The sequence below is a fragment of the Schistocerca piceifrons genome, chromosome 11, assembly GCF_021461385.2.
Source record: "Schistocerca piceifrons isolate TAMUIC-IGC-003096 chromosome 11, iqSchPice1.1, whole genome shotgun sequence".
Taxonomy (NCBI): Eukaryota; Metazoa; Arthropoda; class Insecta; order Orthoptera; family Acrididae; genus Schistocerca; species Schistocerca piceifrons.
Window position 1 is genome coordinate 12,994,625 of NC_060148.1, and position 25,210 is coordinate 13,019,834.

General features: G+C 45.1%; 1 protein-coding gene across 1 annotated transcript in view; it reads right to left on the bottom strand.

The window, feature by feature from the left end:
* The window catches only part of LOC124720221 (forkhead box protein D3-A-like), a 183,959-nt gene that overhangs the window by 89,809 nt on the left and 68,940 nt on the right, over positions 1 to 25,210 (bottom strand). The window contains exons 5-7 of the mRNA XM_047245543.1: positions 20,647 to 20,742; positions 13,561 to 13,917; positions 344 to 513 (exon numbers count right to left, since the gene is read on the bottom strand). Coding sequence (XP_047101499.1) covers positions 344 to 513; positions 13,561 to 13,917; positions 20,647 to 20,742 — 623 coding nt within the window. The remainder of the gene's footprint in view (positions 1 to 343; positions 514 to 13,560; positions 13,918 to 20,646; positions 20,743 to 25,210) is intronic.

Genomic DNA, 25,210 nt, shown 5'->3' on the forward strand with positions numbered 1-25,210 from the left:
TAATAGATTACAGACAACAGTTATTTATAAAAAGAGTCATTCATATCAATAAAAACCGACATTTTCAAACATCTTTACAGCAAGCTAGAGGCCTGACAGGTGTGGGTCTTTGGCGTTTGTATGACAAACAAGAAACAGACCTAGCATATCTGGAGCCATTCCACTTGACAAAGGACAAGGAGTGCTCGGTGGAAGGCTCGTGGCGTTTTACAACTCGACGGGACAGGAAGCCAGGGCACACTTCATCCAATCGACGAACAGTGTAGTACGAGAGGGAGGAGGTGACGCCACGCCCAGCTGCGGCGCCATTGGCTGGCCAGCCAGTCGCGTTGGACTCACTCACCGAGCGTCCAGTAGTTGCCCTTGCGGTCGCCGCCCTCTCGCGGCACCTTGACGAAGCACTCGTTGAGCGACAGGTTGTGCCGGATGGAGTTCTGCCAGCCCTTCTTGTTGCGCTCGAAGTAGGGGAAGCGGCTCGTGATGTAGGCGTAGATCTCCGACAGGGTCGCCCTCCTGCCAGGCAGAAGAAGGTAGTGGTACACACACACACACACACACGGCTCAGTCCGGGACATCCGAGAAAGCAGACGCCGAGCTGGAGGCAGAGGGTACTTCTTACAAAGGCTGTCCAACAAGTACTACTAGCCCTCTCGACTTTGCACTATTGAACAAATAAACATCTGATTTACAATGATTACCAAATACTGTCTGCTCTCAAAATTTTTTGGAACATTGTTTCAGGAAAACAGCGATCTGTTAACATCATAATTTACACTACTGACCATTAAAATTGCTACACCACTTCAAGCCTATCTCTTCATTCCTTAGCAGTTCCGTTTCCCATTTCTTTCCACATTGGTTCTTCCTCACTTGTCTCTTGAACTTTATCCTACTCTTCATCATTACTAAACTGTGACCTGATCTGTATTTCTCCTGTGAACGTCTTACAATCCGGTATCTGATTTCAGAATCTCTGTCTCTCCAGGATGTAATCTAACTGGAATCTTCCTGTGTCTCCTGGCTTTTTGGAAGTATACCTCCTCCTCTTGTGGTTCTTGAGCAGAGAGTTCGATTTTATTAGCTGAAATTTATTGCAGAACTCAATTAGTCTTTCTCCTCTCTCATTCCTACTACCAGGCCTCTTTCCTCCCGTAACTCTCTTCTACTCCTTCCCCTACAACTGCATTCCAGTCTTCCATGACTACACTACTGGCCCTTAAAATTGCTACACCGCGAAGATGACGTGCTACAGTCGCGAAATTTAACTGACAGGAAGAAGATGCTGTGATATGCAAATGATTAGCTTTTCAGAGCGTTCACACAACGTTGGCGTCGGTGGCGACACCTACAACGTGCTGACATGAGGAAAGTTTCCAACCGATCTCTCACACACAAACAGCAGTTGGCCGGCGTTGCCTGGTGAAACGTTGTTGTGATGCCTCGTGTAAGAAGGAGAAATGCGTACCATCACGTTTCCGAATTTGATACAGGTCGGATTGTAGCCTATCGCGATTGCGGTTTATCGTATCGCGTCATTGCTGCTCGCGTTGGTCGAGATCCAATGACTGTTAGCAGAATATGGAATCGGTGGGTTCAGCAGGGTAATACGGAACGCCGTGCTGGATCCCAACGGCCTCGCATCACTAGCAGTCGAGATGACAGGCATCTTATCCGCACGGCTGTAACGGATCGTGCAGCCACGTCTCGATCCCTGAGTCAACAGATGAGGACGTTTGCAAGACGACAACCATCTGCACGAACAGTTCGACGACGTTTGCATCAGCACGGACTATCAGCTCGGAGACCGTGGCTGCGGTTACCCTTGACGCTGCATCACAGACAGGAGCGACTGCGATGGTGTACTCGACGACGAACCTGGTTGCACGAATGGCAAAACGCCATTTTTTCGGATGAATCCAGGTTCTGTTTACATCATCACGATGGTCGCATCCGTGTTTGGCGTCATCGCGGTAAACGCACATTGGAAGCGTGTATTCGTCATCGCCATACTGGCGTATCACCCGGCGTGATGGTATGGGGTGCCATCGGTTACACATCTCGGTCACCTCTCGTTCGCATTGACGGCACTTTGAACAGTGTTACGACCCGTGGTTCAAATGGCTCTGAGCACTAGTCCCCTAGAACTTAGTCCCCTAGAACTTAGAACTAGTTAGACCTAACTAACCTAAGGACATCACAAACATCCATGCCCGAGGCAGCATTCGAACCTGCGACCGTAGCGGTCTTGCAGTTCCAGACTGCAGCGCCTTTAACCGCACGGCCACTTCGGCCGGCCTACGACCCGTGGCTCTACCCTTCATTCGATCCCTGCGAAACCCTACATTTCAGCAGGATAATGCACGACCACATGTTGCAGGTTCCGTACGGACCTTTCTGGATACAGAAAATGTTCGACTGCTGCTCTGGCCAGCACATTCTCCAGATCTCTCACCAATTGAAAACGTCTGGTCAATGGTGGCCGAGCAACTGGCTCGTCACAATACGCCAGTCGTTACTCTTGATGAACTGTGGTATCGTGTTGAAGCTGCATGGGCAGCTGTAACTGTACACGCCATCCGAACTCTGTTTGACTCAATGCCCAGGCGTATCGAGGCCATTATTACGGCCAGAGGTGGTTGTTCTGGGTAGTGATTTCTCAGCATCTATGCATCCAAATTGCGTGACAATGTAATCATATTTGGTTCTAGTATAATATATTTGTCGAATGAATACCCGTTTATCATCTGCATTTCTTCTTGGTGTAGCAATTTTAATGGCCAGTAGTGTATTTTGCAAACACAGTCTCGATCGCATTAAGGTTGTTAGTTTTTTTTATTATTTTTTAGATGACTGGCGTCGAGAAAAATCTGTGTGCAGGCCTGGAGAACACTGATATTCTCCATACCTGCATGGACGGACCTAGTTGACACGACAGATTCCTACTGTCATCAAGTAATGTTGATCTGATGATGGTCTTGCAGAAGATCGAAACCCCTCAGCTGGAAAATAAAAACTAATTGGTCTTATAGAAGATCGAAGCCCGTCATCTAGAAAATAGAAACTAATAACTTTAATGGAATAGAGACCGTGTTTATTAAATAAGTTGTTTTCAGGTGCATTTGAGGCGATCTTAGAATCGAAACACGGTTGTTATTCTTGTTACAGATGTTCATTCGGCCAGATCGCATAAAAATACACAACAGTTTCTAGTTTAAGCGAAATTAAATCGCCATCTTCTGACCATTTACAGAGACAATTCGCGGACGTTTACATTAGTTGGACACAACTGTAATGTACAGAAAGGTATCAGTATGGAAAATTCTACGGTCAAACCAACATAACATGCATACAAACTCAGAGTAATTATATACTATAGAGACAACATTCCATGGTGCCGTCTCTCGTCACGCGATAAGAGAATAGCTGTGCGAACAGCGCACAAGAGCTACAAGTAAAATTTATAAGACGTGTATAGTATGTTTCGTGTTATGTCCTCGTTGACACCTCACAGGAAACTGTTACGAAGAAATCAACGTAATGCATCGTAAATTGCAGTTGTTTAAAAGAAAATGCCTTTTTTGCAGGCTGCACATCGAAATCTGTATTTTTATTTATGCGCCCAGACGCGTTTCGCCTTTATTTTACAAGGCATCTTCAGTGGCTGCCCTGAAATATTACATGATTTGTCCATTTTTAGGCATAGGTTATGGTTTTACATCCAGTTTATAGATTTAAAAACAGTTCCTTAACTTTTCTTATGAAATGGAAAGGCACCTACAGGTAACTTCTAATTCATTGCAGAAAAATATGTCCACTTGGTTGCCAGATGAGAAAAAGCTGTTTGCTTCGATGCAATGAATTAGAAGTTACCTGTAAGTACCTTTCCATTTCATAAAACAACGTTGAGGAACTGCTTTTAAATCTATAACCTACATGTGAAGACATAACCTTTGTCTAAAAATGGACAAATCATGTAATATTTCACGAAACCCACTGAAGATGCCTTGTAAAAAAAAGGCGAAATGCGTATGGGCGCATAAATAAAAATACAATTTTCGATGTGCAGTGTGCAAGAAAGGCATTTTCTTTGAAACAACTGCAATTTATGCACAACTGCTGCGAAAATGGCCATTACAAGAAACGTGCAATACATCGTGTTTTCAGGCTCCACCAGATGTCAACACTCTTTTACGACATAAGATTGTCTTCATAATACAGTGTAAGAAATTTTATATTTTTAATTTTTGTATTTTTACGTATGTATAAGTCCATAAAAGTAAGAGGATTGTTGTTGTTGTTGTTGTGGTCTTCAGTCCTGAGACTGGTTTGATGCAGCTCTCCATGCTACTCTATCCTGTGCAAGCTTCTTCATCTCCCAGTACCTACTGCAACCTACATCCTTCTGAATCTGCTTAGTGTATTCATCTCTTGGTCTCCCCCTACGATTTTTACCCTCCACGATGCCCTCCAATACTAAATTGGTGATCCCTTGATGCCTCAGAACATGTCATACCAACCGATCCCTTCTTCTGGTCAAGTTGTGCCACAAACTTCTCTTCTCCCCAATCCTATTCAGTACCTCCTCATTAGTTATGTGCTCTACCCATCTAATCTTCAGCATTCTTCTGTAGCACCACATTTCGAAAGCTTCTATTCTCTTCTTGTCTAAACTATTTATCGTCCATGTTTCACTTCCATACATGGCTACACTCCATACAAATACTTTCAGAAATGACTTCCTGACACTTAAATCTATACTCGATGTTAACAAATTTCTCTTCTTCAGAAACGCTTTCCTTGCCATTGCCAATCTACATTTTATATCCTCTCTACTTCGACCATCATAGGTTATTTTGCTCCCCAAATAGCAAAACTCCTTTACTACTTTAAGTGTCTCATTTCCTAATCTAGTACCCTCAACATCACCCGACTTAATTCGACTACATTCCATTGTCCTCGTTTTGCTTTTGTTGATGTTCATCTTATATCCTCCTTTCAAGACACTGTCCATTCCATTCAACTGCTCTTCCAAGTCTTTTGCTATCTCTGACAGAATTACAATGTCATCGGCGAACCTCAAAGTTTTTATTTCTTCTCCATGGATTTTAATACCTACTCCGAATTTTTCTTTTGTTTCCTTTACTGCTTGCTCAATATACAGATTGAATAGCATCGGCGAGAGGCTACAACCCTGTCTTACTCCCTTCTCAACCACTGCTTCCCTTTCATGCCCCTAGACTCTCATAACTGCCATCTGGTTTCTGTACAAATTGTAAATAGCCTTTCGCTCCCTGTATGTTACCCCTGCCACCTTTAGAATTTGAAAGAGAGTATTCCAGTCAACATTGTCAAAAGCTTTCTCTAAGTAAGACGATTATATATCTTATTTCACAAATCTGTACATTTGCAAAACCAGATATTATTTATTTACATTGTATTTCGAAGACATAATCTTATGTACAATATTGCAGTGGCTATGTTATTCTGATTACGATGCAAAGTTCCCTTGGACATGCATGCATCTTGCCTTGCCATGTGTTGAATTACCTCCTTTCCTATGACTCCTAGGATCTAGGAAATTCGGAAATTTGTGGCAAGATCTTACGGGACCAAACTGCTGAGGTCATCGGTCCCTAAGCTTACACAATACTTAACCTACCTAAATTATGCTAAGGACAACACACACACACCCATGCCCGAGGGAGGACTCGAACCTCCGACGGGGGCAGCCGCGCGAACCGTTACAAGGCGCCCGAGACCGCACGGTTACCCCGCGCGGCACGGATCTTGTTAGGCACTGTTTCTGAATCTGCAAAGGACACTTTAAACATGTCATCACAAACAACTCCACTGTGCGCTACATACACGATCAATTTAACTATCAAAGTGTCTATGCTGATCTTGTGAGTCACCCGCAATGTCTTCTACACCCCTTGCTGACGCACTTGTAATGTTTGTCGACGAAAATATTTTACAAGACAGACTTGACAATTTCATGATAATAACCGAGTGATTAACAAGGTCCAAGGTGCGATAGCAATGGTTGCAACTCAACACGTCACAAAAAGATTGGTTCAAATGGCTCTGAGCACTATGGGACTTGACATCTATGGTCATCAGTCCCCTAGAACTTAGAACTACTTAAACCTAACTAACCTAAGGACGGCACACAACACCCAGTCATCATGAGGCAGAGAAAATCCCTGACCCCGCCGGGAATCGAACCCGGGAACCCGGGCGCGGGAAGCGAGAACGCTACCGCACGACCACGAGCTGCGTACGCGTCACAAAAAGACAGACATTTCAAACGAACGAAGAGAGAATTATTTTTTAATCTGAATAGCAGACTGACAAACGAAGGAAATGCTGTCTGATCTTAGGGCACATGCACATGTGGTCTAGGGGTAGCGTCTTTGATTAGGAATCAAAACGTCCTAGGTCCCGGGTTCCAACCCAGTCCTGCTCAAAATTTCGTATAAAAATCGTCAGCAACGGCCTTTTCAAAGAGGGCGGACAGAGGTTCAGGACATTCTGTTGCCCTTGCAGTCGGAAACTGCCTCTAAAAGGCGGAATAATTAGCTTTGATCAATGGTACGAGGATGCAGAAGGCAATGGAAACCACTGCGTTAAGGACACATAACGTGTATCCACAGGACATGTGACCTGTAGTTGAAAAAGAGTCATGATAATCTCTCCATTGGCAAAAGGAGGGATCTACAAACGTGGACGTGACGATAAGAAAAGGACTGAATAACGGGCAAAAGGGTAATGTTCAACGAGTTGGAGAGTGGAATGTCGGAAGGTTGAGATTGTGGTAGGGAAGCTAGAAAACCTGAATAGGGAAATGCTACGGCTCAGATATAGCAGGGGTCAGGGTCAGTGAAGTGAAATGAAAAGAAGAGAAGGACTTGTGGTCATCTGAGTACAGGGTAATATCAACAGCAGCAAAAAGTGGTATAAAGGGAGTAGGATTCGTTATGAGTAGGAAGGAAGGGAACAGAATGAGTTACTGTGAACAGTTAGTGATGGTGTTGCTCCCATCAGAATCGACGGCAATCTAGCATTGACAACCTTAGTTCAGGTATATATGCTGATGGTGCAGGCTGAAGATGGAGAGATACAGAAAGTATACGAGGATACTGAATTCAGTAAGAGCATGGAGATGAAAATCTAATACACTACCGGATATTAAGATTGCTACACCAAGAAGAAATGCAGATGATAAGCGGGTATTCATTGGACAAACATATTATAATAGAACTGACATATGATTATATTTTCACGCAATTTGGGTGCATAGATCCTGAGAAATCAGTACCCAGAACAACCACCTCTGGCCGTAATAACGGCTTCGATACCCCTGGACATTGAGTGAAACAGCTTGGATGGTGTGTACAGGTACAGCTGTCCATGCAGCTTCAACACGATAGCACAGTCAGCAGTCGAACATTTTCTGTGTCCAGAAAGGCCCGTACAGGACCTGCAACAAACGGACGTCCATTATCCAGCTGAAATGTAGGGTTTGGCAGGGATCGAATGAAGGGTAGAGCCAAGGGTCGTAACACATCTGAAATGTAACGTCCACTGATCAAAGTGCCGTCAATGCGAACAAGAGGTGACAGAGACGTGTAACCAATTGCACCCCGTACCATCACGCCGGGTGATACGCCACTACGGCGATGGCGAATACATGCTTCCGAAGTGCGTTCACCGCGATATCGCCAAACACGGAAGTGACCATCATGATGCTGTAAACAGAACCTGGATTCATCCGAAAAAATGACGTTTTGCCATTCGTGCACCCAGGTTCGTCGTCGAGTACATTATCGCAGGCGCTCCTGTCTGTGATGCAGCGTCAAGGGTAGCCACAGCTATGGTCTCCGAGCTGATAGTCCATGCTGCTGCAAACGTCGTCCAACTGTTCGTGCAGATGGTTGTTGTCTTGCAAACGTTCCCATCTGTTGGCTCAGGGATCGAGACGTGGCTGCACGATCCGTTACAGCCGTGCGGATAAGATGTCTGTCATCTCGACTGCCAGTGATACGAGGCCGTTGGGATCCAGCACGGCGTTCCGTATTACCCTCCTGAACCCACCGATTCAACATTCTGCTAACAGTCATTGCATCTCGACCAACGCGAGCAGCAATGTCGCGATACGATAATCCGCAATCGCGATAGGCTACAATCCGACCTTTATCAAAGTCGGAAACGTGATGGTACGCATTCCTCCTCCTTACACGAGGCATCACAACAACGTTTCACCAGGCAACACCGGTCAACTGCTGTTTGTGTTTGAGAGAGATCGGTTGGAAACTTTCCTCGTGTCTGCACGTTGTAGGTGTCGCCACCGGCGCCAACCTTGTGTGAATGCTCTGAAAAGCTAATCATTTGCATATCACAGCATCTTCTTCCTGTCAGTTAAATTTCGCGCCTGTAGCACGTTATCTTCGTGGTGTAGCAATTTTAAGGGCCAGTAGTGTAGTCATGGAAGACTGGAATGCAGTTGTAGGGGAAGGAGTAGAAGAGAGTTACGGGAGGAAAGAGGCCTGGTAGTAGCAATGAGAGAGGAGAAAGACTAATTGAGTTCTGCAATAAATTTCAGCTAATAAAATCGAACACTCTGCTCAAGAACCACAAGAGGAGGAGGTATACTTCCAAAAAGCCAGGAGACACAGAAAGATTCCAGTTAGATTACATCCTGGACAGACAGAGATTCTGAAACCAGGTACCGGATTGTAAGGCGTTCACAGGAGAAATACAGATCAGATCACAGTTTAGTAATGATGAAGAGTAGGGTAAAGTTTGAAAGACTAGTCAGGAAGAACCAATGTGCAAAGAAATGCGATACAGAAGTGCTAAGGCTTGAGATAGGCTTGAATTTCTCTGGGGCTATACAAACTGCGAAATGCTTAGTTCAGAAGGCAGTTCAGTTGAAGAGGACTGACGTCTCTATAAAGAACAGCCACAAAAACTGAAAGGAAAAACACAGGTGCAAGGGAGGTAACAGCAAAGAAACCACGAGTAACAGAAGAAATATTTCAGTTGGTCGCGAGAGAAGGAAGTACAAAAATGGTCAGAGAAATTCAGGAGTATAGAAATGGAAGTTATGAAATAAAAAGTGCAGGGAAGCTAAAGCGAAAAGGTTGCATGAAAAATGCAAAGAAATGGAAAAACAGACGATTGTCAGAAGGACAGACGTAGTATATAGAAAAGTAAAAAAACCTTCAGTGAAATTAATAGCAACGGAGGCAGCATTAAGAGTGCAACGGGAGTTCCACTGTTAGATGTAGAGGAGAGAGTGAAAAGGTGGAAAGAATGCACTGAAGGCCTTAATGAGGAGATGGACTTGTCTGTGTTGTGATAGAAGGAGAAACAGGAGTCAACAGGAAAGAAATAGAGGATCGAGTATGAGAGAATTTAAAAGAGCCTAAAATCCAATAAGGCAGCAGAGACACACATAATATTGCATTGGAATTTCTACAGTCGTTGGGTCAACTGACAACAAAACGACTACTCATGCTGGTCTGTAGAATGTATGAGACTGGCGATACACCATCAGCCTTTCAGAAAGACGTCAGCCTCACAATTCCGAAGGTAGCTTGAAAGGTCTCTGTTGGATTCCTTTCATGTTAATTTCTTAAATCTGTTCTCATTTACGGCATAAATTCCTCTTCTAATTTTACTGTGGTGTTTCTGACTATCTGGGAGGAGACTGAGTAGTGGAACGTGTTACTTGTACACATAAACAAGAACGATCTGTCACACTACTACACTTTAAAACACAGTTTGTATGTAATTCATGTTACACAGTCTCATACGGAACCTACATCTGCTTTCTTTTATATACTGTATATGATAAGATACTGTCATCCCCTACTGTGTGAGAGGATGAATGAGCAACCGCAAGACCGCTACGGTCGCAGGTTCGAATCCTGCCTCGGGCATGGACGTTTGTGATGTCCTTAGGTTAGTCAGGTTTAACTAGTTCTAAGTTCTAGGGGACTAATGACCTCAGCAGTTGAGTCCCATAGTGCTCAGAGCCATTTGAACCATTTTTTGATGAATGAGCAAATGTATTTCTAGTTGCATGCTGGATGGTAGCAGACAAGCCTGTCTGCTAGAGAACAGTAGGACCAACGTCGGAACAGGTAGCTATGCTTTCTAAAAGCAGAGAGGTTTCTATGCTTAGTATGGTCCTGTCCGTCCCTTGTCATGTTGGTATAGGAAGCTGCCTCTCTGGCCACTTCCGTTTGTATCTGTTAAGCACGCTCGGTAGGAGCCCACGGCAGTCTGTCCGTGGCGAGCGTCTGAAGTGGTAAGATCTCTGGCTAAGCGCGTGTCTGCTATGTCCGTAGGACAATGGATTTCTTAAGTTCAGCCTAACTGAAAATTTAATCACCTTTATTTCAGGTTTAGCTCTAAAATATCTAATGTTATCTTAAATTGCAAGGCAGTGTAATTCGGGTGTGAAGTTCAGAATATCTTCCGGTAGTTGCTTTGTCACTACTTTGTGAGTAAAGTGGAACCACGTGTTGATCAGTAACTCTAACTAAGATGATCAATCTTAAATGCGAATGCTCGTGTGATTATAATGTCTCGTCTTGACAATATTTTTTTTTATATAGCAACTTTTCTTTATGTTCAACCCACGTGGGGTGTACTTTATGAGACCAGTACCACGTGCTTATACAACTGTCTGACCCATCAGGTTAATAGTAAGACGATAGTAACCAGTCCGAGGTTTTTCTTTAGTAAATTGCGTTTCGATGTAATTTATTTTAATTATCAAAATTATTGTGGAGTTACACTCTTTGTGTAAACCAAGTTGACCACGTGAAGCATGTGGTGAAAGCATCAAAGTAGCCGTCAGCTATTCTTTTCGGGAAGATTTCACAGAGAGTTAGTATGAACTTAGCATACCAGTGTGTGGTAATTACATGACGGACAGGATTGCGCTACGAACGTAACTTCTTTGGGTGAAAATTGAATCGGTTGGTTGTGGTTAATTTCCTCTTGCATATGTTTCAACGTTCTTCGTGTGTTATTTTATGAATGCAGTGTTGTATGTAGTCTCCCAATCTTGGCTCCCTATTTGATGTGTTCCGTAAGATTACAAACTCACATTTTCACAATCCTAAATAAGGCACCAAGCTTAGTAATGAATCAAGTTTAATATGCTGGAATTTCAATGATCAATGTTAAAATAAATTTCCAAATATAAACTGATTTATTTATTTTTATTTAAATTCTCTTTTTTATATATATATTACCGGTTGTTGTATGACTATTAAAAGATTATAATTAATGTTAGTCTGGTTGGGAATTTGGTAAGCTAGACTAGATACCTGGTGAAACAGTTGCGCAGTAATGCAAGGTTAACTTCCCCAGACAGCTCACAGCTTTTAACCCGCTTTTATGGTCTATCAGCACCGCTTTCATAGCAAATTAAAGTAACAACGTTACAAGCTGACAAGTGCGAGAATTATCGTGCACTTAGTTTAACATCTCATGCATCTAAGCTACTGACAAGAATAGTATACAGGAGAATGGAAAGGAATATTGAGGATCAGTTTGGTTTTAGGAAAGGTAAATCCAATGGAGAGGTAATTCTGATGTTGCAGCTGATAATGGAAACAAGACTGAAGAAAAATCAAGACACGTTGGACTATGTAAAACGGTGCAAGATGTTTGGAATTCAGAGAAAAATAGAGGTAATGTATAGAAAAAGATGGGTGGTACACAATACTGCATGTACAAAAACCAAGTGACTGGAAGGCCAAGAACAAAGTGTTTAGATTAAAAAGGATGTAAAACAGGGATGCTGTCTTTGGCCACCTCCGTTCAACCTACACATCGAAGAGGCAATGACAGAAAGAAAAGAAAAGTGCAAGAACTCGATAAAAAGTTAGGGTGAAAGAATATCAATGATGCGATTCAGTGATGGCATTGGTCAATGAAAACAATACCAATCGCTGTTATACAGTTTTATTTCTAGGCAACCAGTTTCGACGTTACACTACGTCATCTTCAGGCCAAGACTGCTCCAATCCTGTCTTGCCTTGAAGATGACGTAGTGTAATGTTCAAACTGGTTGCCTAGAAATAAACCAATATAACGGCGATTAGTATTGTTTTTACTGAACATTGAACAGCCTTAGTCCCATACTCCACCAGAAGATGGATACCATTGATGACATTGGTATCCTGAGTAAAAGTGAAGCAGAATTACAGGATCTGTTGAATGGACTGAAGAGACTAAAGAATACAGAATATGTATTGAAAGTAAATCGCAGAAAGACGAAGGAACAAGAGGTTGTAGAAATGAGAACACAGAGTATCATGAAGCAGACGAGATTAAGGAATTCTGCAACTAGGCAGCCCATGATGGATGGAGCAAGGAAATAAAAGGCAGACTAGCACTGGAAAAAAGGGCGTTCCTTGCCAAGAGAAGTCTACTAGTATCTAACAAAGGTCTTACCTTGAGGAAGAAATTTCTGAGAATGTACGCCCGGAGCACAGAATTGTACGGTAGCGAAATGTGGAATGTGGGAAAACTGGAACAGGAGAGAATCGAAGCACTTGAGACGTGGTGCTACAGAAGAATGTTGAAAATTAGGTGGACTGATAAAGTAAGGAATGAAGTGGTTCTCCACAGAATTGGCGAGGTAAGGGATGCATGGGAAACACTGACAAGAAGAAGGGACAGCATGGTAGTACGTCTGTTAAGACATGAGGAATAAGTTACATGGAACTAGAGTGAGCTGTAGAGGGAAAAAGCTGTAGATGAAGACAGAGACTGGAATACATTCAACAAAGGACTGAGGATGTAGGTTGCAAGTGCTATTCTGAGATGAAGGGGTTGGTTCAAATGTCTCTGAGCACTATGGGACTTAACATCTGAGGTCATCAGTCCCCTAGAACTTAGAACTACTTAAACCTAACTAATCTAAGGACATCACACACATCCATGCCTGAGGCAGGATTCGAACCTGTGACCGTAGCAGCAGCGCAGAAGAGTGAGTCAGGGCGTACCACATGAAACCTACCCGAAAAAAGACTGCCGACAAGAAAACCTCTGGTACTTGATGATGTTAGATTGAGCAGTTAACCTGAGATAATAAATGGAAATGACATGTGGTTTGGGCCTCCCATTGGGTAAACCATTCGCCTGGTGCAAGTGTTTCGAGTTAACACCACTTCGGCGACTTGCGTGTAGATGGGGATGAAATAGTGATGATAAGGACAACAAAACACCCAATCCCCGAGCAGAGAAAATCTCTGACCCAGCCAGGAATCGAACCCGGGCCGTTAGGTATGACATTCCATCGCGCTGACTACTCAGCTACCAGGGGCGGACATACTGAGATGATGAGGATAGCTGGGAATTGGAATGAATGGAGAAGTAAGTGATGGAGTATTTACTTCTGATGACCAAAACAGCAGCACCTTATATCTACCACATGTGTAGGAAACCATGGAGAGTGTCGAACTACAGTGGCGTTAAAGATGGTGTAGTGTATTTTCATCAAGGGAGTTGAAACTGTGCTGCAGTGCTACCAACCTGTGCGGCGATTGCGCTATGGCCATGGCGATGAGCGCCACGTAGGAGAACGGCGGCTTCGTGTTGGCAGTGTTGACTGAGCCAGCGTCGCTGGAGCGCTGCTCCTCGCCCACTCCGTTGGCAGCACTGCCCGTGGTGGTTCCCCCACTTTTGTTATCAGTGCCGCCGCTGGCGCTGTTGGCGGTGCCACCGGATGCGGAGGTCGGAGTGGCCGCGTCGCCCGCCGACGCCGTCGTGTCCGACGCCGGGGTGTCGTCCTCGCAGCGGCCGCCGCCAGGGTGGGACGAGTCGGGGGCAGCCTGGCCAGTGCTGCCAACCTCGGAGACTGACAGGCTGGCCGAGGTAGGGGTGGTGGTGCTGTTTTAAGTGCGACAAAGACAGATTTTAGCGGTTAAAGACGTGAGGAGGTCTATAATGTTTCAAGAAAGGCACTGACATGGTAAGATAGACACTTGGAACTGAAGCCAAAACTAATCTCATTGGGGTTGGGGTTGGGTTGGGTTGGGTTGGGTTGTTTGGGGAAGGAGACCAGACAGCGAGGTCATCGGTCTCAGTGGATTAGGGAAGGATGGGGAAGGAAGTCGGCCATGCCCTTTGAGAGGAACCATCCCCGCATTTGTCTGGAGCGATTTAGGGAAATCACGGAAAACCTGAATCAGGATGGCCAGACGCGGGATTGAACCATCGTCCTCCCGAATGCGAGTCGAGTGTCTAACCACTGCGCCACCTCTCTCGGTACTAATCTCATTCTGGAAACTAAAGTAGTAATGCAAGTTGGCAAGTACTGTGGGGCACTTCAGAACAGTCAGTGGAACATATGGATTTCTTACAAATATCAGGGAGAGAATAAAAATTATGTGTTTTCACCCATCCAGAAGAGTGATACATTACACGGCTCTCATAGACGATGTTCTACATGTTTCATTGTTCATCTTTTTTATATGGCCGACACTTCATTCCTCTCCTGTATCAACCTCATCATCTCTGGGTCGCACTTGCACACTATGTCCTCAATTACTTGTTAGAATGTATTCCATCTCTGTCTTCCTCTACAGTTTTCAACCTCTTCAGCTCATTCTAGTACCACGCAAGTTATTCCATGATGTCATAACAGATGCCCTAACATCCAGTCCCTTCTTCTTGTCAGTCCATTCCACATATCTGTTCCTTTGGCGATTCTGCACAGAACCTCCTCATTCTTTACCTTATCAGTCCACCTAATTTTCAACATCATTCTACACTGAAGCGCCAGAGACACTGGCATAGGCATGCGTATTCAAAAACAGAGACATGTAAACAGGCAGAATACGACGCTGCGGTCGGCAAGAGCCCATATAAGACAACAAGTGTCTGGTGGAGTTGTTAGATCGGTTACTGCTGCCTCAATGGCAGGTTATCAAGATTTAAGTCTGTTTGAACGTGGTGTTATAGTCGGCGCACTCATAAAGTGGGGATTTTGCTGTACGGCCATTTCACGAGTGTACCGTGAATATCAGAAATCTGGTAAAAAATCAAGTCTCCAACATCGCTTCACTATAGCTGGAAAAAGATCATGCAAGAACTGGACCAACAACGACTGACAAGAATCTTTCAACGTTACAGAAGTGCAACCCTTCCACAAATTGTTGCAGATTTCAATGTTGGACCATCAACGAGTGTCAGCCTGCGAGGCATTCAACGAAACATAATGGAAATGGGCTTTTGGAGCCGAAGGCCCACTCGTGTACCATCGATGACTGCACGGCACAAAGCTTTAAGCCTCACCTGGGCCCGTCAACAGCGACATTACACTGTTGATGACTGGAAACATGTTGCCTGGGCGGACAAGTCTCGTTTCCAGTTGTATCGAGCGGGTGGAGGTGTACAAGTATGGAGACAACTTCATGAATCCGTGGACCCTGCATGTCGGCAGCGGACTGTTCAAGCTGGCGGAGGCTCTGTAATGGTGTGGGTGGTGTGCAGTTGGAGTGATGTGGGACCCCTGATACGCCTAGATACGACTCTGACAGGTGACACGTACGTAAGACTCCTGTCTGATCACCTGCATCCATTCATGTCCACTGTGGATTCCGAAGGACTCGGGCAATTTCAGCAGGACAATGGGACACCCCAAACGTCCGTACTTGCTACAGAGTGGCTCCAGGAACACTCTTCCGAGATTGAACACTTCCGCTGGCGACCAAACTCCCCAGACATGAACATTGTTGAGCATATCTGGGATGCCTTGCAACGCGCTGTTCAGAAGAGATCTCCGCCCCCTCGTACTCTTAGAGTTTGATGGACAGCCCTGCAAGATTCTGTGGTGAACTCCCTCCAGCACTACTTCAGACATAAGTTGAGTCCATGCCACATCGTGTTGCGGCACTTTTGTGCTCTCGCAAGGGCCCTACACGATATTAGGCAGGTGTACCAGTTTCTTTGACTCTTCAGTGTACAGCAGCACATCTCAAACAGTTCGATTTTCTTCCGTTCCCGTTTTACATGATTTTTGATTGACTATCGTACAAGGCTGTGGCCCAGACGAAAATGCTCCCAAATTTCTTCCTGACATCAAAGCGTGTCTTTGATACCAGTAGGCCCCTGTTGGCCGGGAATGCCATCGTTGCCTAGGCTGGTCTACTCTCTTGTCCTGCACGCTTCGTTCACCATGTAGCACTCCGCTTGCAAGGTAGCAGACTTAATTCATGCTGCCTACTTCTTAGCCTCCAACTATTATGGTTAAGTTTCTATCTAATGTCATTTCTCCTAGTCCTGATTAATTTTGTATTTGCTCAGTCTACTCTCAATCCATCGTGTTTGGTCATTAGATAGTTCATCCCATTCAACATGTCATGCAATTGTTCTTCACTTTGATTGAGGATAGCAGTGTTATCAGCGAATCTCATAACTAATATCTTTTCAGCCTGAGTTGCAATTCTGCTCTTGAACTTTTCTTCTATTTCCATCATTTTTTCTTCGATGTTAGATTGAAGGGCAAAAGACTACATCCCCATATTACACTCTTTTAAATCCGAGCACTTTATTCTTGTCTCATTTTTCCGTTTTCATTCCTGTGCATATTGTGTAGTGCCTGTCTTTCCCTAAAACTCACGCCTATTTCTCTGACGATTTCGAATGTCTCACAACATTGTCGAGCGCTATTTCTATGTTGAAGAACCCTATGAATGTGTCTTTCACTTGAGTAATTCTTGCTTCCATTATCACCCGAGACTTATCCTCAGTCAAATAAAAAAATTATAGCGGGTATTCGTGACTATGCATGGGAACTACCTATTCAGATTGAATATAAACTGGGCATTAACAGCTATGGCGGGGTAAAAATTTGTACAACGGTTCATGTCTTTGGTTCATAACATACAATGTTCTCATGGATGTGTAGTAATGCTCACGCCTCGTTTATTACGACGTAGAAACGACTGCGATTCCTTCTTTGCAAGGCTGCACACAAAAGTTATAAATTGTGTGAAGCTAAAAAAGTAGGGGAAGTTGGGCTAGAATCAGGTGTGGGGGTGAAACTAGGAGCCCTCATATTTCTCTCTACAAGTTGGTGACATAGTTTTTTGGCCGTTTAGGCCATGAAGATAGCCAGCAACTTCAGTAGCGCTATGATGCATTGTAGTGTCAGATGCGTTGTTTCTGAGCAACATTATTTGTTAGATTTTCGTGGTTGCGTATCTTACTTTGTGATTTTTCTATTCAATAAGGAGTACATACCGGCGTATTAGAAGCTGAAACAAGTAAATATAATGAGTAATACTTTCAGCAGGCTTTGTGAACATATACCATGCTAAATTATGGTTCACCTTCTCTGTTATGCGGAAGAAATTATATACATATTAGGTACAGTTGAGGTAAAACTGGGTAGAAGCATTGGAGCAAAACCAGAACTGCCTCACATTACTCCGTGACTTTGTTATAACTTACATGTGTGACGTAAGAAGTACATGCTTTTAACGGTACACTACTTGAGTGTACACTTATAATAAGTGCAATTTAATAATTACATAAAGCAATTTAGGTCATTTTTGCTACTAATAATTTGATTATCCATCCCTTCCTGAAGAGGTAAAGATTCATTTGTGATGGGACCGTTAAGTACTTTACACAGTTAGAAATTAAGAGCTGGCTTAACAGCCATCTGGCAAGAGTGGTAACCCAAAACCAAGAAGGCAGAATGAGATTTTCACTCTGCAGCGCAGAGTGCACTGATTTGAAACTACCTGGCAGATTAAAACTGTGTGCCACACCAAGACTCGAACTCGAGAGGAGTGGAGAGGAGAGGAGAGGAGAGGAGAGGAGACGGAGATGGAGAGGGAGAGGGAGAGGGAAAGGGAAAGGGTGAGGGAGAGGGAGAGGGAGAGGGAGATGGGAGAGGGAGAGGTAGAGGAGGAGAGGAAAGGAGAGGAGAGGAGAGGAGAGGAGAGGAGAGGAGAGGAGAGGAGAGGAGGGGGGAGGGGAGGGGAGGGGAGGGGGAGAGGAGAGGAGAGGGAGGGGACAGGAGGGGAAGAGAGGAGAGGAGAGGGGAGAGGAGAGAAGAGGAGAGAGGAGAGGAGAGGAGAGGAGAGGAGAGGAGAGGAGAGGAGAGGAGAGGAGAGGAGAGGAGAGGAGAGGAGAGGAGAGGAGAGGAGAGGAGAGGAGAGGAGAGGAGAGGAGAGGAGAGGAGAGGAGAGGAGAGGAGAGGAGAGGAGAGGAGAGGAGAGGAGAGGAGAGGAGAGGAAGGAAGAAGACAGGAGATTTAAAAAGTGTAGAGAGGAGGAAAGAACCAATATGAAGCTTTAGTGTCAATCATTCTTCCTACACACTGTTCAGGAATCGAACAGGTGACTGATGGATGACAATGACACTACAACTATGTTCCACCATACAATGTAAGGTAGCTTGCGTTTAGACGTAGATGTAGGGTTGCGGACAGTGTTTTCTAGAACACGAAGCAGATGGTTCTTGTTGAGTCTCTTACAGAGGTTGTAATAGGAAACATAACAAACTTTTCTGCAGCTGCTGGATGAAAAGAAACTTAATGTAGAAACGGTCGTGGGCAAAAAATTAATGGTTTCTAACAGGACAGTGATAACCGCAGGATACAGTACAGACTGTTGGGACAGGTTTCCCATTGCCCAGGTACGCTGATCACCTTTTCAGTGCCCTTTTTCCCTTGTTATTGGCTTTTGGGATGTGACCATACAACCATCTCAACAGTGGAACGTCATTTCTGACGATACGAACGTAAGGACTACACAACAGACAGTCCTCAAGCGAAGAAAAATCTCCGACCGAGCCAGGAATCAAACCCGGGCCCTTTCAGTTGGCAACCTGCTGTGCAGACCGTCCTGGTGCTGAGGCGGACATAGTAGTGTCATACAGCAGCGATCCTTCATGGCATGGATTCGAAAAGACCTCGGTAGGTTACCGCAGCTATGTGGCACCAGCTGTCCACACAAATGTCAGCCAATTACTGGACTTTACAGCCGGGTGATTTGCGGGTGTGGAGCTGGAATCCAATAGCGCTCCAGAAGCATTCCATCACGTTCAGATCAGTGGTCAAGACATCGACACAAGTTCACTATCACGACGGTGAAAATCCGTTGTTCCACAGTTGTGGCCTTTGACCACAGACAGTTATCCTCCTGGAATATGCCATTGCTGTCAGGGAGGACTTCAAGCATCACGGTTCTATATGGTCTGCAGCAACGTTCACATAGTCCGCAGATGTAATGGTGTCTTAGGTTACAACCGCAGGTCCCACAGTAGCCCCCAGGTGAATGTTCCCCACAATGTAACACTGCTTCCATGGGCCCACATTTGTGGTACAGTGAATGTTCCGAGGAGCTGCTTGCCTCGATGGCAGTTTATGTGGACACAGCCACTGACCTGGCATAGCAAGAAAATTGATTCATCGGATCAGGCGACACGCTTCCACTGATCCACCGCTCAATCTCAATGATGTGAGAGCTGTGTCAAAAATAATGAACAGTTTACAGTGCATACACCCGCCTGGCTAGCCACGCAGCCTAACATGCTGCTTCCCGAGCGCGAGGGCGTGCCGGTCCCCGGCACAAATCCGTGCGATGCATTAGTGTCGAGGTCTGGTGTGCCAGCCAGCTTGTGGATGGTTTTTAAGGCGGTTTTCCATCTACCTCAGTGAATGCGGGATGGTTCCCCATATTCTGCCTCAGCTACACTGTGTCGGCGATTGCTCTGCAAACACTGTCTCCACGTATGCGTACACCATAATTACTCTACAAAGCAAACATTTGGGGTTACACTCGACTGGTATGAAGCATTCCTGGGGGTGTCCACTGGGGGTCGTACTGCACAGTAACCCCGGGTTCGATGTGGGGCGGCAGCGAGACGTGTGGACTGCTATGACTTGTTGTGGGTTTGCAAACCACTGAGGGCTATGGCGGGACAAAGCCTCTCCATCGTTTCTAGGTCCCCAGTTTAATACACACAATACAGTGCATACTGTTTTCGTTACTCACTTTTGACGTGGTTTTCACATCCTTGGACATACGATTTTTGACTATGTCACGATGTTTTGAAAATGGGCTTCAGTCTGAAACTAGTCATCAAGTGAATAAAAAAAGTAAAATTTGTAACTTTGGACTGTTTTTTCGTTCTACAGTTTAACAGAAGTTGCTGGCCCATAGCTACTACAGCATGCTGGAGGTTCGTATAAAAATATTCTCCATTTTATTCATACGAGGGTATGTATGTCACAGGGTATCAAAAAGTGATAGTGGGTCCATAAACTCCCTCTGCCACACAGTGAAACGTGGCTTTTTAGATGTAGGTGTAGATCAAGAGGTCGTCACAGTCGTATCCCAACCTAGACTGTCCCAGAAAGTCGGTTGAGTCTTTTTGAAAGGAACCACTCCAATATTCATCTTCAGCCATCAACGGAAAACCACGTAAATATCTAAATCTGGATCTCTGGAAGAGGGATTAGAACCGCTGTCCTTGCCAATGCGAATCCAGGACCAAACTGGTATCTAGATTGGTTGATACGCAGTCCTTGGAACTGCCCTTTTTTCAGGCTAAGGAGAGAGACCATTTTTGCTGGTAAGAACGCTCCATTGCTCAGCTTACCTGTCGCCGTGTGGGGGCGGGCTGCCGCCCCCGCCGGAGCTGCTCACGCCGCCTCCAGTGCCGCCGCCGCTGCTGCCGCCTCCAGGGCTCGCCTCGCTGAAAATAGACAATCAGATCAGAAATGGCGTCAGTGACCAAGAAACGTAGGCTGCGACGCTGCAAGCATTACCTAAACTCTGAAAACATGCAACAGCACTGCAGTTGAATGAAGAGACTTCTTCCCAGCCCGCATCTCGTGGTCGTGCGGTAGTGTTCTCGCTTCCCACGCCCGGGTTCCCGGGTTCGATTCCCGGCAGGATCAGGGATTTTCTCTGCCTCGTGATGGCTGGGTGTTGTGTGCTGTCCTTAGGTTAGTTACGTTTAAGTAGTTCTAAGTTCTAGGGGACTGGTGACCATCGATGTTAAGTCCCATAGTGCTCAGAGTCATTTGAACCATTTTTTTTTAACTTCTGCCCATACTTTATGCCTCCTCCCTTTGCTTCTCACAATCCTGGTCCACACGCATTTCTCAAAGGTGCATTTACACGCACAGTACGCTGGGACAGTAAAACAGAACTAAACTCACCTGAACTGGTCTCGGAAGACACATACGGTACCGACCGACCACCGTGCCATCCTCAGCCTATAGGCGTTACTAGACCCAGATATGGAGGGGCGTGAGGTCAGCATGTTGCTCTCCCTACCGATGTACTTTTCCGTGACCAGAGTCGCGACTTCTCAGTCAAGTGGCCCCACAATGACCGAGTGCACCCCGCTTGCCAACAGCGCTCGGCAGTCTGGACGGTCACCCATCCAAGCAGTAGGCAAGCCCGACAGCACTTAACTTCGGTCACTGACGGGAACCAGTGTTATCACTGCAGTGAGGCCGGACAATATGTCGCCGTAATATTGTTGGTTATGAACTGCAGATTGAAAATGAAGAAGCTGCAAAAAGGTGGGAATTTAAGGAGATGGGACCTGGATAAACTGAAAGAACCAGAGGTTGTAGAGAGTTTCAGGGAGAGCATAAGGGAACAATTGACAGGAATGGGGGAAAGAAATACAGTAGAAGAAGAATGGGTAGCTCTGAGGGATGAAGTAGTGAAGGCAGCAGACGATCCAGTAGGTAAAAAGACGAGGGCTAATAGAAATCCTTGGGTAACAGAAGAAATATTGAATTTAATTGATGAAAGGAGAAAATATAAAAATGCAGTAAATGAAGCAGGCAAAAAGGAATACAAACGTCTCAAAAATGGGTCGACAGGAAGTGCAAAATGGCTAAGCAGGGATGGCTAGAGGACAAATGTAAGGATGTAGAGGCTTGTCTCACTAGGGGTAAGATAGATACTGCCTACAGGAAAATTAAAGAGACCTTTGGAGAGAAGAGAACCATTTGTATGAATATCAAGAGCTCAGATGGCAACCCAGTTCTAAGCAAAGAAGGGAAGGCAGAAAGGTGGAAGGAGTATATAGAGGGTTTATACAAGGGCGATGTACTTGAGGACAATATTATGGAAATGGAAGAGGATGTAGATGAAGACGAAATGGGAGATACGATACTGCGTGAAGAGTTTGACAGAGCACTGAAACACCTGAGTCGAAACAAGGCCCCAGGAGTAGACAACATTCTATTAGAACTACTGATGGCCTCGGGAGAGCCAGTCCTGACAAAACTCTGGTGAGCAAGATCTATGAAACAGGCGAAATACCCTCAGACTTCAAGAAGAATACTTTACAGACGAATGGAAAAATTAGTAGAAGCCGAGCTCGGGGAAGATCAGTTTGGATTCCGTAGAAACACTGGAACACGTGAGGCAATACTGACCTTACGACTTATCTTAGAAGAAAGATTAAGGAAAGGCAAACCTACGTTTCTAGCATTTGTAGACTTAGAGAAAGCTTTTGACAATGTTGACTGGAATACTCTCTTTCATATTCTGAAGGTGGCAGGGGTAAAATACAGGGAGCGAAAGGCTATTTACAATTTGTACAGAAACCAGATGGCAGTTATAAGAGTCGAGGGGCATGAAAGGGAAGCAGTGGTTGGGAAAGGAGTGATACAGGGTTGTAGCCTCTCCCCGATGTTATGCAATCTGTATCTTGAGCAAGCAGTAAAGGAAAGAAAAGAAAAATTCGGAGTAGGTATTAAAATTCATGGAGAAGAAGTAAAAACTTTGAGGTTCGCCGATGACATTGTAATTTTGTCAGAGACAGCAAAGGACTTGGAAGAGCAGTTGAACGGAATGGAGAGTGTCTTGAAAGGAGGATATAAGATGAACATCAACAAAAGCAAAACGAGGATAATGGAATGTAGTCAATTTAAGTCGGGTGATGCTGAGGGAATTAGATTAGGAAATAAGACACTTAAAGTAGCAACGGAGTTTTGCTATTTAGGGAGTAAAATAACCGATGATGGTCGAAGTAGAGAGGATATAAAATGTAGACTGGCAATGGATAGGAAAGCGTTTCTGAGGAAGAGAAATTTGTTAACATCGAGTATGGATTTAAGTGTCAGGAAGTCGTTTCTGAAAGTATTTGTATGGAGTGTAGCCATGTATGGAAATGAAACATGGACAATAACTAGTTTGGACAAGAAGAGAATAGAAGCTTTCGAAATGTGGTGCTACAGAAGAATGCTGAAGATAAGGTGGGTAGATCACGTAACTAATGAGGAGGTATTGAATAGGATTGGGGAGAAGAGGAGTTTGTGGCACAACTTGACTAGAAGAAGGGATCGGTTGGTAGGACATGTTTTGAGGCATCAAGGGATCACAAATTTAGCATTGGAGGGCTGCATGGAGGGTAAAAATCGTAGAGGGAGACCAAGAGATGAATACACTAAGCAGATTGAGAAGGATGTAGGTTGCAGTAGGTACTGGGAGATGAGGAAGCTTGCACAGGATAGAGTAGCATGGAGAGCTGCATCAAACCAGTCTCAGGACTGAAGACCACAACAACAACAACAACAATATTGTTGCTGGCAACATTGCTGCAACGTAATTACAATACGCAACAATCCGGTGTAGATGACCAACATTGCTAATATACAAGGCTGCTACAGCTAGCAGCCACCCTATTCACAAGACGTTGCACGTGATGTCTGCCAACGGTGGACAATACGAGTGGCATCCAATAACTACAGCAACACATTTTTTTTCCCAAAAACACCCCACACATTTGGCTACGAAACCCCGTTTTTTCAGTATGGAAAAAATGGAAGTGAGCGTTTGGCGTCTTTGGCCGGGAGGCCCCTTACGGGGCAGGTCCGGCTGTCACGGTGCAGGTCTTGTTACATTCGACGCCACATTGGGCGACCTACGCGCCGGATGGGGATGAAATGATGATGAAGACAACCCAACACCCAAACCCTGAGCGGAGAAAATCCCCAATCCAGCCAGAAATCTAACCCGGGCCCCTTAGGACGGCAGTCCGTCACGCTGACCCATCAGCTATTGGGGCGGAGTTTTTCAATATAATCTCCATTCAGTGCGAAGGCCTGACACCACCTTACTGCGAGGCCCATCATACCACCCTACTTGGAGCCAACGTCTTGCTGCATCAACAACCCCCGCATCATCCATGTACTGCTTCTGGCGGAGCCCATCCTTCACTGGGCCAAACAGGTGCAAGTTGGAAGGTGCGAGATCCAGGCTGTAGGGTGGATGAGTCCAATGAAGTTTTGTCAGCTCCTCCCGTGTGGGCAGACTTGTGCGAGGCCTTGTGTTGTCATGGAGAAGACGTAGTTCGTTTACATTTTTGATAACAACAAACAACCTGCAGCGGTTTCTTCAAAAAAAAAAATGTTCAAATGTGTCTGAATTCCTAAGGTACCAAACTGCTTAGGTCATTGGTCCATAGACTTACACTCTACTTAAACAAAGTTATGCTAAGAACAACGCACACAGCCATGCATGAGGGAGAACTCGAAACTCCAGTGGGAGGGGCCACGCAATCCGTGACATGGCGCCTCAAACCGCGCGGCCACTCCGCGTGGCGCGGTTTCTTCAGTTTGCTGAGGGTAGCACAATACACTTGTTGCGCCATGTGGCAGGACATCGAACAGAATAACCCATTCAGAGTCCCAGAAGACACTCGCCACGACTTTACTGGCCAAGGGCGCATATTTGAACTTTTTCTTTGGTGTGGCGCCACTCTGTGGACTCCCGTTTTGTTTCCGGTTCGATGTGATGAACACGTGTTTCACCTCCCGTGACGATGTTCGACAAAAAATTGTCACGATCAACCTCGTAACCATAAGCACAGACTGTCCTTCGTTGATGTTGATGGTGTTCCGTTTTGGCAGCCAGCAATCCAGCAGGCATATATCTTTGAGTATCCCAATCTGGTCGACGAGTGTATCAGCACTATAATCAGAGATGTCCAGTTGTGAAACTTCCTGGCAGATTAAAACTGTGTGCCGGACCGAGACTCGAACTCGGGACCTTTGCCTTTCGCGGGCAAGTGCCCTACACACCGCTGCAGAGGGAAAATCTCATTCTGGAAACATCCCCCAGGCTGTGGCTAAGCCATGTCTCCGCAATATCCTTTCTTTCAGGAGTGCTAGTTCAAGGTTCGCAGGAGAGCT